This window comes from Pieris brassicae, chromosome 3 (genome assembly GCF_905147105.1).
Source record: "Pieris brassicae chromosome 3, ilPieBrab1.1, whole genome shotgun sequence".
Classification (NCBI taxonomy): Eukaryota; Metazoa; Arthropoda; class Insecta; order Lepidoptera; family Pieridae; genus Pieris; species Pieris brassicae.
The window spans coordinates 20,815,764-20,836,030 of record NC_059667.1 but is presented as its reverse complement, the minus strand read 5'-3'; the positions used below and the strand labels follow the sequence as shown (position 1 = coordinate 20,836,030).

Sequence of the window (20,267 nt, the reverse complement as noted above, 5' to 3'; positions counted from 1 at the left end):
TTCTACCGTTATTTGTTATTATGTAGTTCTATCGAATTTATAATAAAATAATTTATAATAATAAAATAACAACAAAAAAACAACTAAAAATATGTGAGAATTGGGTAAATACATATATGTATAACCGTATGTATTTAACGTTTTGGTCGTATGTTACATTAGGAAGCCGTAACGTTACTTCAGAATGTGTTGGTGGACGCTGCGCATGCGCACCGGGCTCCTTCCGCTGCGCACATTCCGCTGTTTGTCTGCTAGCCGTAAGTAGTTTGTTAACATACAAATATTGACTTATAAAAAAAAATGGTAATTGCTATATACGCCATGTATGTAACCTTTTCTTTTGATTATTGTTAAGACATTTTTAAATAATTACCAGAGTTTATACTGCGATGGAGATGCGGATTGCGAGGACGGATCAGACGAGCCTCCGGGTTGTTCAGCTCGTTCAACTCCCCTCTCGGGTTCTCCAGACCCATTGGGTACACCGGATCCGATCAATGGCACTGATAACGGAACAGAATCAGAAGCGATTCTTATGTGTGTGGAACCAGGCGCTATTTACTGTTCAGGCCGGTGTGTCCCACCCGCATTGCAATGTGATGGGCGGGACCATTGTCTCGACAGCGGTGGTTCCGGGGCTGGCTCTGATGAAGATCCCGTTATGTGTTGTAAGTAAACATTTAGAGTATACTTTTCAGGAAGTTTTTTTTTTCTAATATTATTGTTTGCTTGTACGTTTTGCTCACTCAGGCATCCTTAGTATGATTAACTAAATTTTCAGAGCCCGAGAGCCAGATGTAGGCTGTCTCTTCTGCATTTTATAAGCATATAGAGGGAATAATATATATGGAAAATAATATCTAGGATCTGTATAGTTATACAACGCCGGTTCTTTCAGTCCACAGAACCCGTTTCGATATTAAATACTTTTATAGTACAACACCAACCTGGCCATGACATACGTCGATTTAGCCCTAAACAGTCCTCAAGCAAGCAACCATTTACCACGGAGAGTGTTCAGAGGAATTGTTCGTTCCAATACCTGCTGCTGAGTTTCATTATCGGAGGTCAAGGCGGAATACAAAATACCATCCGTATCACCTCGCCGACCGTTGTTCCACAACTGAGCATTTTTGAAGTCAGTTTTTGCCGCGCACCACCGCTTTGTGGTACCAGCTGCCCACTGAAGTGTTTCCGAACCAATTCGACTTAGGGGTCTTCAAGAAAGAATTATACCAATTCTTGAAAGTCCGGCAACGCACTTGCGAGCCTTTTGGCAATGTGAGAGTCCACAGTGGTATCGTTTAACATCAGGTGAGCCTCCTGCCTGTTTGCCTTCTAAAAAAAAGTAATCTTCTTTTCATTAGTTGCGTTCTACATTACTGATGGTCGTGTTAGTGTTGCACATAAACATCCATAATAACTCAAATATTAAATCAGTAGATAAAAACCTATATTATTTCAGCATCATACGCTCGTGCATTCGGTTCCGAAGCAGAAGCGGCGGTATCACGCGGCACGTGCGGCCGCGGCGAGTGGCGATGTGGGAATGGCGCGTGTGTTCCGCAAACCGCGCTTTGTGACGGCCTGGATTCGTGCGGAGATTTTACGGACGAAACACATTGTAGTACGTATATTTGTACGTTAAAAGTGGTGGTATTTTAACGGTGGAAACTTGCCTATTGATGAGTGGATTTAAATAAGAGTTTGGAAGCTCTCTTCCTGTCTCTCTCTTCTTGTTTTAAAAATACTTTTTACAGAAGGTTTTTTGTATGTATTGATATATTTATTTGCATTCCATAATGTTACAATAGATGTTTAAGAGGCTTAAAGCTAGGTACAATATTATGGATCCTGTTAGGGCACAGCAAAAGAAAGCATTACAAAACCTATATAAAATAATTAATAGCAACAAAATAGCACATAAAACTTCACACTCCAGGCTAGTACCAATTACATAGAATAACATTTTTTATTTATTTATTTAATTTTGAATATTTAGGGATTAATAATTATGAAATTGAGCTATATTTTTATCTTCTAGGTACTCATTAACGCTATAATAACATTTACGTATAAGAAGTTTTTTTAGTTTGTTTGTAAATATATGTATGTTTTTTTCATTTCTTAGTGTCTCAGGTAGTTTATTATAAACTTTGATTGATATGACATGTATGTTGTGCCTATATGATTAATACAAATTTATTGATGTTTTAATATAGATCAGTATTGTACTAACATTAGTCTTAAATAGTCGTGTCTTGAAGAGCCTTTCATTACAATACTTAGTACCTTATATAGACACGAATACCAAATAGGTACAATGTTTATATATCGCGTATTTTGTTATGAATATTTAGTGCAAGCATTGTATTCAAATAATTTCACAACTGGTCCGTGGTATTCTAAATTTATACCCAAATTGAGACAGGTCATGTCGATCACAAAATTATTGTCGAGTTAGATAGAAGATCTTTCCCTTTGCAGATATAGACGAGTGCCAAGTTGGCAACGGTGGGTGCGCTCACAACTGTTCGGAGCTGTCCGTCGGCCGGGCCTGTTGGTGTCAGCCAGGGTGGAGGAGTAGCGGTGCAGGCGGAGCCGAGTGTCGGGATGTAGACGAGTGCGCGGAGGATGAACCCTGCGAACATCTCTGCAGGTAACCATTATGTTTTTCTGATTAAAATATTTTCTGTGATTTGTTATTTCTCAAACTGTTACGTTGATTGTGACCACCAATGGACATAATTCGACAGATATATATATATATAATGAAAAAGGTTTCGAGTAGAATTAAAAGTAGTTTATGTAGTATGGTTTGGCCTGCCTGAACACATTTGTGTCTCAGCTCATTTCGGTCCTGTATTTGAACTTTTCTCCTATTGGACCAAATCAAAATGTATGCTAAAGTTAAAAAAGATAAAGCAAATCAAAGAAAAAACAGGAATGCTTTTGTATTGTATATGACATCATGCAATACGTATATATATATATATATATATACGTTTTCATTCAAAATAATGAAATATATTTTCACTTAAGTTAGTACCCTTACTTAAATAATAAGTTAATACACATCTCTTTTAGAAATTCCATCGGAAGTTTTAAATGCTCGTGTATGGCGGGCTATCGTCTCATGGAAGATGATGTCAACTGCATTCCTATATCAAGTGAGTAATTTACTAACAATATAAAATGCATCTTATCTTTAAATATTAAAGTAACAATTTTCCCTTAACAGACATAAAGGCAACCCTGATCTTCACGAACCGGTACTACATCCGCCGAACGGCTATCCGCCTGGACAACGACCTAAGCGAGGCCAGCACATCACTACTCGTCCATAACCTTACGAACGCCGTTGCCCTGGACGCGTTATGGGTGCGCGGCTGCCTCTACTGGAGCGACGTGACCCGGCTCGGAAGTTCAATTAAACGCGTCTGCCGACCTGATGCTTTACACGAACCTCTAACACCGTTATCTCACCCCGCACCAGCACTTCTAACAGCGTTACGTCCGGAGGAGTATTCAGTGGTGGCCGGCGCGACACTCCAAAATCCGGACGGATTGGCCGTCGATTGGGTCGCTGGAAACGTGTACTGGTGTGATAAGGGGACGGACACGATCGAAGCGGCAAAATTGAACGGACGACATCGACGTATAATTATACGCAGTGGGTTGCGTGAGCCGCGGGCGTTGGCTCTGCATCCAGCAGTTGGCCGCTTGTACTGGTCGGACTGGGGCAGTGAGCCACACATAGGCCGGGCCGGGATGGACGGCTCGGAGCGTAAAATTATCATTTCGACGAACCTCGGCTGGCCCAACGCCCTCACCGTGTCATATGCCTCCAAAGAGCTCTACTTTGCTGATGCGCGTGAAGATTACATTGCTGTCGCTGACCTGGATGGAAATCATGTTAGGATACTGCTTTCTCGTGGTAAGATTTATCAATTATTATTTAAAATATAACAAATAGTTTTGAATATGTATGTGTCGTTCGCGATTAATCGGTTCAAAAGAACCAGATCTTCAAATCCTCGCTAACGAATGGGTCACTTCGTTGAAAATGATTCGTTCGCTCAATGAGGTCGCGACTCGCGGTGGGTCGTAGCAATCCATGGAACTGAGCTATGAGACGAAGTAACGAACGAACCAAGCGGGAGCCGACGATGCGGTATTTAAAATTTACGAGAGAGACAATCGAATATGATACTTAAATGTAGGTCAATTGTAGCTTGAATCTATTTTATACTTTTAGTTTGCTTCTATTTAAGTTTAATTAGCTATTCAGTTCGAAATGACCTTTGGTTCGTATGAACTATGAAATTGAATCAAACGTTTGATTGAACGGGTCGAACGAACCAGATCATTTTGCCAATGGCTCAGTATTGATTCAGATCTTTCAGATCGAGCGAACGACACATGCATAGTTTTGAACTAAAATGTTCCATAATTATTTTGATTAAAACTATGTTGTCTCTAACAAACTGTAGTAAACTGTAGCAAACGGAAACCTTTGGAAGTATTTCAAATTTACGATTTTCAAGCTGTTTTAAATACAGATAATATTCATGTCTTCAAGATGCTGCACCAATAGTGACAAATTCATAGTAGAAATATATTTAAATGTTAAATTGCACATTTGTATTTTATGGTCTAGTTTGTCTTTTACTTTTAATGTTTAAGTTATTTTCTCTTTGTCATTGTAATGTTTCCCTTTAAATGTTGTGCACACTTGTCATTGATGCACACGCATGTATCTTGTTGTTGTATGTCATGTGTTTGTATGTGTTTCGTTAGTGTGCCTTTTAAAATAAAATAATTGAATTTTGTTTTTCAAATCACGTATCACTTGACAGATCGCATGCCATGGCTTCGTCTCCATCACGTTTTCGCGATAGCGGCGTGGTCAGGCCGCGTGTATTGGAGTGACTGGGAGACCCGTGCTATCGAGAGTTGCCGCCGTAGACCTGACATGAATTACAATGTGAGGAACTACTGTATACACTTTTCAGAACGGGTCTGGAGACTCATGGGAGGGCTACATTTTTTTTTTAATTAAAAGTTTCGGGTCATCCGTAATTCCTAACTAGACCGAGGAATTTTTATATGAACCTGGAATACTAGAGATTAACTCGATGTGTCTACAGGAAACGGGAGACCAGCCGGCGTGGCGTGGAGGTGCTTGGCGATGCCGGACTGAAGCCGTTGCCGTTCACAAACCCATGGACTTGCGTGTGCTGCATCCGGCACGTCAACCATTATCACCCGAGTTGACCTTGCAATGTGAGCGACTCAACTGTACCGGCTTATGTCTTCTGAGTCCGGCTGAAAAGGATGACGAAGGGGCAGTGGCCCGCTGTGCCTGTCCCGAGCACTGGGCGCTAGAGGCGGATGGACGCTCTTGTCGACCTAACTGTACTTCCGCTCACTTTGTGTGTGCGAAGGCACTCAAGTGCATCCCTTTCTGGTGGAAATGTGATACGCAGGTACCATTCACTGATTTTCTCTTAATTCCTCACAGTCGACGACTGTCGTGTGTTTATCATATATTATTTTTATCATCTCCAGGACGATTGCGGGGATGGATCAGATGAACCCGATTCGTGCCCGGCGTTCCGATGTTCGCCCGGGCAGTTCCAATGCACTAACGGACGTTGCGTGCACCCTGCCCACATCTGTGACGGTGTTCAACAGTGTGGTGACGGATCCGACGAAAACGACTGCGACCGCTTCACCTGCCTCGCCTCGCAGTGGCAGTGTCGCGGGAACCGTACAGCCGGTGTGACCGCCCGCTGCGTTCCCGGCGCCGCTCGATGCGACGGTCGCCCCGATTGTCCGGACGGAGACGACGAGCTCGACTGTCCGCCTCGCACTTGCCCGCCGCAGCACTTTACGTGCGGCAACGGAGCTTGCGTTCCGCTCGTGTGGCTCTGCGATCAAGACTCCGACTGCGAAGACCGGTCGGACGAAGGTGCCGTGTGCGAAGCCCGACAGTGCGGCCGCGCCGAGTTCCGCTGCACGTCCGGGCGATGCATCCCGCGCGAGTGGCTCTGCGACGGCGAACCGGATTGCCCAGCACGCGAGGACGAAAGCGAGTGCCCGGCCCGGGCCGCCTGCGACGCGACCTACTTCCGCTGCGGGGACGGCCGCTGCGTGCCGGGTCGCTGGCGCTGCGATTTCGAGGAGGACTGCGCGGACGGCTCCGACGAACGAGAGTGTGTGCCGCGCGCGTGCAGCGAGTCGGAGTTCCGCTGCGATAACGGAGAATGCATTCGTGGCGCGCTCCGCTGCTCGGGGGCGTCGGACTGTAGCTCGGGTGAGGATGAAGCGGGTTGTGCCCCGCGATGTGGTGAAGGCGCTCGGGCATGCCCCACCGGGGGCGAGTGTCTGCCTGCCGAATGGTGGTGTGATGGCGAACCGGATTGTCCCGACGGAGCGGATGAAGCGGGCTGCAATTCGACGATAGGGGCGGACGTAGGCCGTTGCGGGGCGCGTTTGACGTGCGGATCGCGATGTGTGCCCGCAGCATGGCGCTGTGACGGACGCGGGGACTGCCCCGACGGCAGCGATGAACGGCCGGAGCTGTGCGCCAATACGGCGTGCACCCCTCCAATGATCAGGTCTGAAAAAATTTTAACTGAAAAAAATTGTTTGTTCATGTATTTGAAAAAAAACACGCTTTATAATGTAAAAAAATATTTTTCGTACGTAGATGCGGTGACAACACTTGTGTACCTCCTAATTTGCTTTGTGACGGAAAATCTGATTGCGCTGACGGTGTTGATGAAGACAAACTGTGTAAGTATCATCTTGAGTTTAGAGTAAGTTAGATATTCGCAGAATCAGAATATTTAATATATTATGCAAATTGAAGTTTGACACATCACAAAACAAGCTGAAAATATTCTTCTTAAAGCTCTTAAACAAACTTGAATCTCTGGGTATCCGTGGTTCTCAATTGGGTCTTTTCCAAAGTTACCTTAAAAATAGATTTCAAAGGGTTAAGGTCGGTGACTTTGTAAGTAATGACTTGCCAATAACTTACGGTGTCCCTTAGGGAAGCGTACGTACAAACGACGCCGTTCACGAACTTACTGATCACATTGTAGCCAAACTTGACCGAAAGCAAAAAGTTATAGCGATATTTTTGGACCTTGCTAAGGCATTTGACACAGTGTCTGCCCCACTTCTCTTAAACAAACTTGAATCTCTGGGTATCCGTGGTTTTCAATTAAGTATCTTCCAAAGTTACCTTAAAAATAGATTTCAAAGGGTTAAGGTCGGTGACTTTGTAAGTAATGACTTGCTAATAACTTACGGTGTCCCCCAGGGAAGCGTACTTGGCCCAACATTGTTTCTAACATTCATTAATGAGTTATATAGCCTCCAGTTGCCAAATGGTAAGATAATATATTTTGCAGATGACACTGCCCTTGTCTTCTCTGGCAATAATTGGAATGAGGTGTATAATTCTGCTCAGTTTGGTTTTGGCCTTGTTAATGAATGGTTTGAGAGGCAACGGCCTTACGCTTAATGTTGATAAAACAAAATTTATGCCCTTCTCTATGAAAAACGTTCCGTCTGACATTCATGATTATTTTTCTATCACAGCCCATACTTGCTCTTCAAATCAACTCTGCCATTGCAAAAGCATTTCCCTTGCCTATAGTATTAAGTATTTAGGTGTATTTATCGGTAGTAACTTGAGTTTTTCATTCTCACGTGGGGATCTTCTCTCATGCAGAACTCGTAAACTCATTTACATCTTTAAAACTTAAGAGACTTATAGCAATAGAATTATTAAAGTGGTATATCAGGCTTTATGTCAGTAAATTTTAAGCTATTGTATCACTGTGTGGGGAGGTACTTTCAAAACCAATCTACTAAAACTTGAAAGAGCCCAACGAGCAAAAGTAAGTAATTTCTTACCTTTTCTTGTTCCCACTAAAGAGCTTTATGCCCTAGCCGATGTGTTAACAATTCGTCAATTATTTATTCTCAAGACAGTTTTAAAACCACATTATAAAACTAGTTACGCCCCGAATTACATATAAACAAGCGGATTAAACATAAAGTTTGCTGTCGTATTACACAACGGACAACTTCATTCTCGCAAATATTGTTTGGTTTACTAGGCTGTCACCTATATATTAAATTAAATGAAAAAAATAACATTTCCCCACTATCTAAATATAAATGTAAAAAAAGGTTATTACTTGGCTGAAGACGTTGAGTTATGATGAAACAGAAGATTTAATAACCGTTACCTTGTAACACACCCACTCGCCCACACACACGTACACGTACGCACACACACATGTACGCACACCAAATTTATTTTTACGACTCCGTTTGCAAGGTTTTATTTAACTTACTTATTTTCTTCTATTGTTTCTTATTATTATTCGTATATCCTCCATGTATTCTTCTACGGGCTTATTGTAAACCCTTGTGCAGTATATACTTTCTATTTTAAGGGGTTTTTTTTTACCTGATAGGTCGTACGTTGGACGCGCAACTATGCGATGAGGATAGCTTCCTATGCGAGGATGGCCGTTGTGTCGCCACTGACGAAACCTGTAACCCAGGTAATAATTTCTTATTTTATAGTATATTCTGTGCTGTTTTTAATGTTTTTTTTAAAGGAATTTCTATATACTTGATTGATATGATCGTTATTCAAATATTTTAAGACTTCACATCAGGTTGGTTTGAGTTACGTATTAAATATGATATATATGTTAATACACGACCATTTCAGATCGCGGAGACTGTACATGGCGCTCGTGTTCGCAGCTGTGTATGCACAAACACGCACACAACCACACTTGCAAATGCGCGTTCGGCTACCGGCAACGAATACTGGCCGATAAGACTGTAACTTGCGAGGCGCAAGGTGAGATTATATAAAAAATATGATTATGATCATTTATATTCATTTACCAGTATTTGATATACTTTTAAATTTATTTTTTAGGCGAAGCAGCAAGAGTCGCTGTATGGTCGCGCGGTCGTTTACGTGTGTGGGATTTACACAAACACGAACCGCATTATGGCACACCGCACACAAACAACGAATCCGTGCTCGTGACTTGCGTGACAGCTGCCGCTATGGAAGGCATTTGGTGGGTTTGGTGGGGGGACAATAAGGGTCGCGTGCGCCGGTTACGCTTGGGGACATTACAACCGGCCGGGCCGGGTCACGACCCATTACTTCCGTGGCCGGACACTCCAGCCGACGGCTTGGAAAGCGAGACTGTAGCTACCATAACCGGTGAAGTCCGCGGTGTGGCCATAGATGTTGTGTCTGGACGAATTTTCTGGACGGCAGTGGATGGCTCGCGGGGTGCCGTCGCCAGCGCTGCCTTGGATGGCCGTCGCCGTGTCACATTATGGGCACAGCGTGGCGCGGAGCCTGATGATATTGTCGTTTCAGCTGATACTGCGTAAGTATATTATAAATAAAAGTTTAAAATGCTTTTTCTCCACAAAATTGCATTGGTTTTATGTTCTGTGCAGGGAAATGTTCTGGTCAGACCGCGGTGCGGAGCCTGGCGTATACTGTGCAGCCTTGTGGGGTGGGAACGTCCGCCGCATTGTACGGGCTCGTGTCCGTCGCGTCACAGCTCTAGCACTAGACGCCCCCGCTGCCCGCCTCTACTTCCTTGACCCATACAGAGGTGCACTCGAAAGTGTAGCTCTCGACGGCTCAGATCGCGCGTTACACTATTGGTTCCGGCCCCATGACGCCTCGACACCTGCAGATCCCAATGACGCTGTTGTTATGGACCGAGGATGTGCGCGACTTGCGATTTGGGAAGAATCAATTTGGTGCGCTGGAGCAAGAGGGCTCGCAGCTTTACCGCGACGTCCGGCGCCAGGGACGCGCCTTTCACCCGTCTATAGACATCGAGCCCCAGTTTCAGCCCTCACTATTCTGCACCCGCTCGTCCAATCGCCCCGTGTCGTGAGTGACACGTGCGTATTGGAGGGAGAGGCCGCGTGTCACGAGAGCGCGGAATGCGTGCGAGGTCCACGAGGTGCGGCGGCCGCTTGTCTCTGCCCGGACGGCTTACAGCCCACGTCGAGCGCTCTAGACAGGCAGCGCCAATGCGTAATATCAGCCAGTGGTACGCGTAGGAACGATACGTGCCCACGTTCGTGCGGACCGGGAAGGTGCGTTACGGGACGGGGGGGACCAGGCGGGACGGGACGCTGTTTGTGTCCACCATTATTCGCAGGGGAACACTGTGAACACTACAGATGCACTACGCACTGCAATCGACACGGCCGGTGTGAATTGGACGCTGATAACAACGGAGGAGCGGGATTGGTCCCGCTTAAATGTACGTGTTTTGGGGGTTATAAGGGCTCGCGGTGCGAACAAGTTGTAGACCCGTGTACGTCCCTTCAGTGTGGGGTTGGAGGTGTATGTGCCCGTGATTCACCGCACGAGGCCCATTGCGCCTGTGCTCCGGGATATACAGGTGCGCGTTGCGAACACTGCCTGGATATGGGATACGAAGATTGCCTCTGCCAGGGAAAATGTCTAAATGGGGTAAATATTTTTTAGTATATATACAAATCAAGATACAATAAAACCAATTGTACCAGATATTTTAATAATAATAATAATATATAAAATTGAATTGCTGTTCGTTTATACCGCTAAAACTCGAGAATGGCTGGACCGATTTGGCCAAAGAAAAATATTAAAAATAACAATTGTATTTACCAGAAAACCTTCTTAGCTTTTAGAAATAAAAATGGTAACTTGGATGTGTTATATTAATAGATGCCTTCAGAAATTTGTGTTCATAGCTGTAGTGTGAGACCTCCTTGGTCTGTTTTCAAAAATTGATTGAAATTTTGACACAAATGTAAGGTGCTACGATGTTTACTCGATCATTGAAATTGTACATTATAGAAGCTCAAATAATCAATATTAAAGTTTGATATTAATATTTTTTTACCAGGGTGTATGCCACGTGTTGGAAGGCGCATGGATGTGTTCCTGTTTGGACGAATGGCGTGGTGAGAGATGCGACATACCTTTGAGAGACCACGATCATGACGTCACTTATGACCACGACTCGAAACCTGACCAACGCAACAACGCTATTGGGCGCAAATATCATGACTTTAAACCGCAAAGTAAGTCTTTTTTACTAATAATTTGAGAAATGTTCATTTGAGATCTTTTCAACTTTTTTGACGTTGACAAGCTTACAATAAGATTCCTTCATGATATATTTTACTTTGCATTTGATTGATTTGTGTTATTGTCACTTTCGTAAACGATTTGTTAATGAAAATAATTCGTAACCAATTTTTTTAAGTTTGTTTAATATTGTATTGCTAATTATAAAATTATATTAATAATATATACAGTTATAATAGTGGTTGCCTGGAACGGATCGCTGGCAAGCGATAAGGCCCCCAGTTGACCTACTTTTTATTTAATTATTTTAATTGTATTGCAACGGAGTGTTAATATAAATAAATAAAGTTCAGAAAACACCGAAAATCCACTGAGATGTTTTAAGCTTGGTGCATGAAGGCCTACACCATAGTTTAAATTTTAAATTATATTAAAACTAAAGAGTTAAAAAATACAATTAATACAAATAACGAAAATATTACAATAAACAGACATAATTTTTATTCCTTATATATTTTATCCATCTTAAATTTATGGAGCCTTCTAATCACATGTAAGGTTGTCTAATTAATACTTTTTTTGCGATTTCCTAGTGTTATTTTAATATTTAAGGGTAACATGCCAAGGCTAGTTATATAATGACATTAAGACTCACTGTACAGCTTATAAATAGCAGTGTAAAGAGGTTTAGTTTGTATGAAACTTTGTTTCATTATTTATTCTAGTACTAACAATTTTTAATGTGACAAGCACTTATAGGCAAACATGAAATACACGAAGAGAAAATACAAATTTTAAACTAAACAATTAAAATTACAAAAACTAAACTAATGCCTATTTAGAGTGAATACGAAATTTAAATTTTAATAAAAAGGTTGCTCCTAAAAAACATTGCTGAGAAGTTGTGATAAGAACAATTATAGATGGCGCTGCATTATATTATTCGATACTTTTACTACTGCAAAATTCAACAATCAAATAATATGCTCATTCAAGATATAAGAATATTTTCATTATTTTCCAAGTGGTTGAATGTTTACGAAATAGTACAAAGTCAAAGTCAAAAATCATTTATTCATATAGGTAACACAATGTACACTTATGAACGTCAAAAAAAATATACATTAAATGCTTCTAATTTTACATTTACTGCCAGTTCTCAAATCAAGGGCGTAGAACGGAACAGAAGAACTGGCAATAAACTCTTTTTAATCGCCAAGTTTTTTTTGTTTTACACAACGTTTGTAAGGTGCTGCAACCATTAAACCATACGTAAGTTAGCTTACAAATATTTTTGTCTTTTGTTAAGCTATGTTAGCTTTTACACATTAAGAAAAACACTTTTTAAACTTAAATTATATAAATAATTATAAGTTTATAATAATAATACATAGCTTCAATCCGTTTAAAAAGTGTTTTTCTTAACAAATATTTTTATTATATTAAAATACCTACTGTGTTTATTAATATGCCTTTGGAGTACGCGTGTTAGAGTATAATGATAAGGATAAAATATTAAATAAATTGTATAAAGTTGAAGCCAGTGGTATACCGGCTGGTACCTGGTGCGATGCCAAGGTTGCGATGTCAATGCTGGGAATATATCGCTATTGGAAGCGTACGGTCGCAGGCTGGTTTTATCGGTTTGTCAATAGAGGCTTAATGTATACCTAGTGTTGCCATAAATACTGAAACAAAGAAAAAAAATTGTATTGCAAATAACATTTATTACTTTTAGTTTAGTTAATGTGTTAGTTTAATACGTAAATATAGAACCATTTAAAATAAAAAAAAGCTTATTTGAAGTGGTCTCCATTACATTCCAAATTCAAATGTAATATTTTTAATTGTAACAGTATTTATTGCCAGACTAAGTATGTACTTTAGTTGTCTTTTATTAATTGAAACTATCTCTAAAGCTCTGTTACGTATTTTTTTGATATTTAACACAAAAATACATCTATTGTAATATATAAACACTGAATACATAGACAAATATTAAAATTATCAATCTTAAAATTATATATTTAAGGTCAAATATAACAATGAAGAGTAATTTGGTCGAATATTTCCGTGTTGGGAGTTGAGGAAAAATCCTTGTTAATGTATCACTGACGCTATCTTTAATTACAAGTCTAGTTTTATGTTAAAAACTTGTAGGAAAATGAGAAATATAAAAAGTATTTGTTTTCCTCGCTATTTTTCCCACCTTCCTCTTGGCTATTAGTTATGTTTTTTCCGTGGTTGCGTATTTTTATTTGGATCATGGTAACATTAATAATAAAAAAAGAATTACTTTCGCTTAGTAAAATTGATGATTTCAAGTTCAATTACGCACAGATAAGTAACGTTTAATGAATTAGTTTATTTTCTTGCCGCTTATTAAATGGCGGTTGTTAAGTTTAAAAGTCGTTATATTGGTTATCGAATTGTAACTCCCTACAAAGGAACGGATACCGTGATCAACTATTCTTCCTCTCAACCATAGCATATGGATGAAGTTGGCGTCCACACGCCACTTCGACAAGGCTAAACATCATCCCAACCCGCTGGTGCGTAAAACCATCAATTATTACTCCTTCCCGACTAAAAGACGATCGTCGACACATATTAATCGATCAGGACGATCCAATCACGATAGCAAATGACAAATTAAAACCGCCCGCGCGGCTAATAATAATCAAAATAGCCAAACACTGATTAGGGTAAAAAACCGCCTTCAACGGGAAAGGCGAGGATCTTTTCTGCGTACTTCGCTCACTTCAGTGAGCTTCCGTCCTGCCTTTCAGGCGATTGACCACCCCGCGACGGCCCAAGCCGAGGTCCGAGTCTCACAGGAGACGCCCTTGCGCTTGGGTTAAATGCTAATTCAGGCCGAGATACGCTCGCCAAAACATCTCGAGCTGAGCTGTAAAGGCCCTTAAAGCCAACAGCGAGATTCCATTCTTAAAAAAACAACAACTATTATTCCATCTCGACAAAATCAGCCCTTGGAAGGCCTCGAGAAAGGACGTAAAAGGTCAAAGTAACAATAGCTAACAATAAATTAAATTACGCTCTCGCGTTAAAAATCACTTTCACTGGGGACAGCGTCTTTTACGTACTTTGCTCACTTCAGTGAGATTCCGTTCCGATTGATCACCTTGCGACTGCTCAAGCCTAGGTCCAAGTCTTGCTGGAGACGTACTTGCTGCCCGAGTTGAGCTGTCAAAACCCTTCAGGCCAACAGCGGAATTCCATTACAAAATTCCATCGAAGTCTAGTATTTATCTCTGCAGCTTGAAAGATGAGACGACATTAAAATATTAATTAATAATAGAAATATTGAGTTTTTGTTGTTCGTGTGACCGTGAATAATATTATAAGTGGACAGGTTCTTCGAAGTGCCAATACTTAGAAATGATTTGTTGACTGTTAATTTGTAATCGATAAATACGTACTCAGCTACGTGAGATAAAATTTATGTACTTTATAAGTAAATATATTTATACAGTCCGAGAGTAAGGTATAGTTGTTAAAAAATATCGAATTCTTTATAACTATGACTAAGACACACGTATACAATAAGGATAGTTCTCAACAGTAAAAAATGAATGTGTTGAGAAAAACACGTTTTGAACGGATTAAAGCTATGTATTATTATTAAAAACTTGTAATTATTTACATAATTCTAAATTTTAATTTTTTTCCGACGTTTCGCGTACTTTTCAGCGTGCGTGGTCACGGTGACTGAAGACAAAAGGTGTTAAATGTCAAAAGTATCACAGCTGTTGAGAAAGTTGTGTTATCTGTATTTATAGCCCCGACGTTGGTATCGACTTAAAGATGACGGGTTTTTGCAAAAATCACTCACGGTGTCCTCTATTTTCGCGGATTGTTCCGTGAGAATATAATAATAATAATAATACATAGCTTTAATCCGTTCAAAAAGTGTTTTTCTTAATGTGTAAAAGCTATTTTAACAAAAGACTATGAATACTATGAATGTGTTGATTCAAATTGTGACTAATGAACGTGGACCAAATATTTTTTTTAATTATAATATCTTGATTAATAATATCAAAGTGAAGATGTTGGATAATTTAGTTGTTGGACAGCCATTTATTGAGAAATACATTACGCTACGACCAAAATAGACCAGAATACAAAATTCCACAATATAGCGTATAAGACATTGCTGCGAACGCAGTGGATTTCACATAGACCAGCTTGCCTCACGTGGTATTTCCGAACTAATACTTAGGTTCCTTCAAGATAAGAGCTTATTAAAAGGCACATATCCAGCCGTATAGCATTAAGTGTCTTTGGGTGTATATTACTTAACATCAGGTGAGGCTTCTGCCCGTCTATAAAAATGCATAAGTAAGTACGCTTAATAATACCTCGTCAATTTCACAACGCTACTCAATTATAACGGTTGGTAATTTGCGAGCGAAGCTTGTCGAGTAAAGCTCTCGTGTATTGAGGGCGTGAGTTTGCTCTTCACCTTCACACTGCGACCTCGTTACGAATAACGTACAGTATTACGGTTAGCGCGATGCATTTGATCTCTCCGAGATAGGACGGATAATAAGTGTTTCGTCTATTTTTTTTGAGATATTTTTATTGCTTGTTTTAGAATGTGTGGATCATAGTTGTGGTAGAACCATTTCATTTCACATATGTATATAAAAAAAAATTATTATTCACGGCAGAATACAAAATACGTATCACCTTGACGGCCGTCATTCCCCAACTGATTGAGAGCGTTTCTCAGGGCAGTTTTAAATATGTGGAACCAACTAGATGCCCACTTAAGTATTTCTGAACCAAATCAACTTAGGGTCCTTCAAGAAAAGAGCGTAGCAAGTCTTAAACGGCCGGCAATGCACTTGCGAGCCTTCTGCCAATGTGTGTGTCCATGAGCGACGGTATCACTTATGGCGGTATGCCGTGCTTATTTGTCCATACTGAAACGGTAACAGTACTGTGTAACTACTTTTTATCTGTGATACGAAAAATAATGTATCAAATTTGAGTTGCTAATGTTATTATGTGATCAATTTAATGACAATTAAAGGGGTCAAGTCCGACTTGGGACCTTAGAAATCAATTTATCATTTGTATAAAAACTATGACATTTTATCGACGAGATGCTTGCCTCACAAGAAATATTAAAAATTGCATCAATTAAGAAAATTGAAGGTTGAAGGATGAAGGATGATTTAATTGTTATTTCCACGGATTGCGGTCAGTAATCTCAGGTATGATATAATATCAATTATAAATGTATATGAAAATACTATAAAAATAGTTTTAATTAAACTTGTGATACAACAGGAACAAAGCGCCTTAAGATAAAAATAATATGAGCTTTACCTATTGAGTTAAAAATACTGTAAGTGAATATGAGTGCAAATGTGGAAAAACGAAAATAGTGTCAAAATATTATAGAAAATTAAGTTAACGTAATATTACTTATTAGCCATAATTATTGTATAGGCTTGTAATTAATTTAAAGACGTTTTTTGTGAACTTCATTGCTAAAAAAAATCATGCATCATCAAGAACTTACGCGACAATATACTTAGTTAGGCTTAGACTAAAACAAGGTAGATTCTGCGTGTTAACGCAAAATTCAGTATCCACGATAAAATTTAGAAAAAAACCCAGTATTATTCAAAGCAGTGTTGGCTTAGTGTCTTCGGCGTGCGGTACACATCCCTGAGGTTTGATCCCCGACTATACAATCAATGGATTTTCTTTCTATGTGCGCGTAACATTAGCTCGAACGGTGAAGGAAAACATGAGGAAACCGGCTTGACTTAGACTCAAAAAGTCGACGGCGTGCGTTAGGCACAGAAGGCTGATTACCTACTTGCATTTCGTAACAAATGACAAACCAGACCTAAAAAGGTTGTAGCTCCATTGATTTTTTTTTTCATTATTATTTGAGAGATTACTTATTAAGATTCCTTTTAATAAACATATATCAGAGAATGACCGTAAACGTTGCATTTTATTATAATTGAATGTGTTTTTATAAACATTTTAAGATATAAAAACTAATAATGTCTGGCAATAAAAACGATGACTCATTGTGAAAACCTACGTGCGGGGTTTTCATTACAGCGAGTTCTCGGCCCGGGCGAAGTTCAAGGCTTTTAGATATTATAATACTTTACAAATTGACACTGCTATCTATAGTTATGTATTTTATTGAACGGGTTGGTTTAGGTCAAATTACCAGTGATATTTGGTACAGTAGTTTGTATTGATCGCACGGACATCTGTTTTTTTATTAACTAACAATACTATACGTTTATAAGATGAAACCTTTTTGGTGAGCCCACTGGCAATGTGAGTGTCTATGGGCAGCGGTGTCACTTAACATCAGGCGAGCCTCTTGCCTGTTTGCCAACTGTAATATAAAAATACTAGTACAGTGTGAACTCCATGTAACACCCCTCGATTTAACGACGAACAACCTAAAACGTCGAAATCAATTGGCTTTGGTTGGTTTAGCTTGTCTTATATGTCATACAATAAGGGCCTCATAGCCTAGCGGTCTTTGTATGTGACTGCTGTGGTGAGGGGTACTGGGTTCGATACCCGGTTCGAGTGCAAGTTTTAAAATTTGTTCTCGGCCTTTGGTAGGGTTGTACGGTACCGGGCGAGTGCTTAAACCGTACATGGAGAGCACGGTCGAATTTATATAGTATGCAGTGGGCATCGAACTATAGAAAGGAGACTGTGTAGGTTTAGAATGTAGCAATACGTTCTAGGCCGAGGATGGAAATTACAAGTGGTCAGTAATTCAACATTCCTTTTCCCTGGGTTGAATGCCTAGTGCGACCCCCGGGGGACTCAATGCGGTGCCAGACGTCATTCATTCAGAATGAATGTGTCCGGCATAGCAGGCGATATGGAGGGCTCAGGAGGAAATTTTAGTGGGTCGGGTTTCTCCCCTCTGATTAGCAGAGGGATAAGAGTTAACCATCCCCACAGTCCCCGCGATAGCGACTGCATGCGCTCGCGGGCCTGCAGTTCTGCATCTTTACCTCCTTCATAAAAAAAAAATGTCATACAATGATACACTTTACATATCATTACACACACTCTCAATAATGACAATTGAGTAAAAAATTATGTATCATTATTTGAAAAAAAAAACACTTTTTTTTGTTAAAATCCGTTGAAGTTTGCGTATACATATATATATATGAAAAGATATCTTGTTTTTTACATTGTCGCGCCCCCAAATTACGTATACATATATATGATAACACTTACTTTGACACAGCCCTGACTGTTTGAAATACAAAACGAATTTTTAAATTAGTAAAAAAATCTTCTAAGCGTTACAGTTGTTACAGGACTCTCCCAGGGGCGTACTTTTGTGCCTGTTTATCAATTTGCTGCGAGTTTATTTAACGATGTTTTCCTAACCGTAACCTTGACAACTAGCTCTTTTATTTGACTATTTCAAACAGATGAGATTCAAAGTCGGCGGTCTCTAATGAGTTATGTAATTACTGACTCGTCGTATTTCCCTATATTTGCTTATATGGAAACAATATAAATGTACTGACATGACATCCATATTGTTTACGTTTGAACATTTCATACAATATAATACATACTTCATTTGTTTATTTCAAACTGAACTCCATAATAGAATTGTGACATAATGATTCAACGAATATTACGACTTATTATTATGAATAAGTATTATTACGTATCTTAGCATGACTGGGGTATTAAAAACTAACGCAGACAGCGCACGTCTATAACAACTCTCAGCAACACTCTAATACAGCACACACAAAAATTCACGCATACTTAATAAAGATATTATATTATAAGAATAAGATCTGTGTTTGATTCGTTGTAACACTGAAACTTTTTGCATGTACCACGGCATGTTTGTTATTTAGTTACCCACAACACAAGGACTCCTTAGCGTGGGAACTAAGATGAATTTAGTCACGAATAATGTTTTTATTATTATTATTATTAAGCGTCTCTCGCTGGCCGATATAACTATATATGGCCGATATAAATTTTCGTTAAAAAACTTTGTGGTAGTACTCGCGAACTAACAATATCACGGAGGAAATACCTCTGAAGTCACTATATAATAATTATCAGAGCAGGATTGGCCTAGTGTCTTTAGCGTGTGACTCTCATCGCTGAGGTCGTGGGTTCGCTCAAACGGTACAGGAAAACATCGCGAGAAAACCGGCTTGCCTTACACCCAAAAAGTGGACAACGTGTGTCAGGCACATGAAGCCGTTCACTTACTTTTATATTAGATTGACAAATGATCATGAAACAGATGAAGAAATCTGAGGCCCAGACCTAAAACTATTATATTTATATTTTAAGTCATATAATGTAGACGAACCTATTGAAATATTTGATTTAGTTATCGGGAAATCGCAAAATAGCCTTATGAAAAACCCAAAACCTTCAGAGCATCTTGACGTCACTACTATTTCTTAATCATTATTTTTCCTCGTAAGTGACATATAGGTGAATCCCGTGTGCAGCCTTAATACAGGTTTGACATGTTTGCGTAAATTTTAACACAATTTAAGGAAGGATACATCCTCAAAGGACGTATCGATTTCAAAACTAACATAACCACGAATAAAAGTGCGTGCGTACAAAGTACACATGTCAGAAGTGAAACTTGTTTGTAAATTAATTATAACTAAGGCCCCATAGTAGTATCATAGTAGTACCCAAGTAGATCATCATGTACCAGTATATATAATACATATATTTGTATATATATTCACTACGTATACTGTTTACACACTGTATACGTGCTAGTGATACTATAAAAACTCTGCTCAGAATTGCCATATAAAGCTCTAATATGTAACTAACTAAGAATTGTACCAATGCAATTTAGGCACGTAAATATTTTCAGCCCCAGCTCCAGTCCCCAAAGATGATTTTACTTTCTTTCCTTCTTGTAGATGCTGACTTCTCATATTTTTATTATTTGTCTGATACCAAATCCCTCGACACACAATTTTCTTGTAAATGCATTAACGCACCACAAACACTCGTAACTTTGTATAAAGTTCAATGAATTAAATGTTATCGGCAGCGC

At 39.7% G+C, this 20,267-nt stretch overlaps 1 protein-coding gene across 1 annotated transcript in view; it reads left to right on the top strand.

Moving 5' to 3' along the window:
• LOC123706626 (prolow-density lipoprotein receptor-related protein 1) overlaps nucleotides 1–20,267 on the top strand; it is a 75,207-nt gene that overhangs the window by 47,231 nt on the left and 7,709 nt on the right. The window contains exons 44-58 of the mRNA XM_045655894.1: nucleotides 163–257; nucleotides 377–668; nucleotides 1,466–1,627; nucleotides 2,488–2,659; nucleotides 3,088–3,170; nucleotides 3,242–3,937; nucleotides 4,860–4,987; nucleotides 5,151–5,489; nucleotides 5,572–6,623; nucleotides 6,716–6,801; nucleotides 8,502–8,591; nucleotides 8,765–8,899; nucleotides 8,981–9,449; nucleotides 9,523–10,561; nucleotides 10,980–11,157. Coding sequence (XP_045511850.1) covers nucleotides 163–257; nucleotides 377–668; nucleotides 1,466–1,627; nucleotides 2,488–2,659; nucleotides 3,088–3,170; nucleotides 3,242–3,937; nucleotides 4,860–4,987; nucleotides 5,151–5,489; nucleotides 5,572–6,623; nucleotides 6,716–6,801; nucleotides 8,502–8,591; nucleotides 8,765–8,899; nucleotides 8,981–9,449; nucleotides 9,523–10,561; nucleotides 10,980–11,157 — 5,016 coding nt within the window. The remainder of the gene's footprint in view (nucleotides 1–162; nucleotides 258–376; nucleotides 669–1,465; nucleotides 1,628–2,487; nucleotides 2,660–3,087; nucleotides 3,171–3,241; nucleotides 3,938–4,859; nucleotides 4,988–5,150; nucleotides 5,490–5,571; nucleotides 6,624–6,715; nucleotides 6,802–8,501; nucleotides 8,592–8,764; nucleotides 8,900–8,980; nucleotides 9,450–9,522; nucleotides 10,562–10,979; nucleotides 11,158–20,267) is intronic.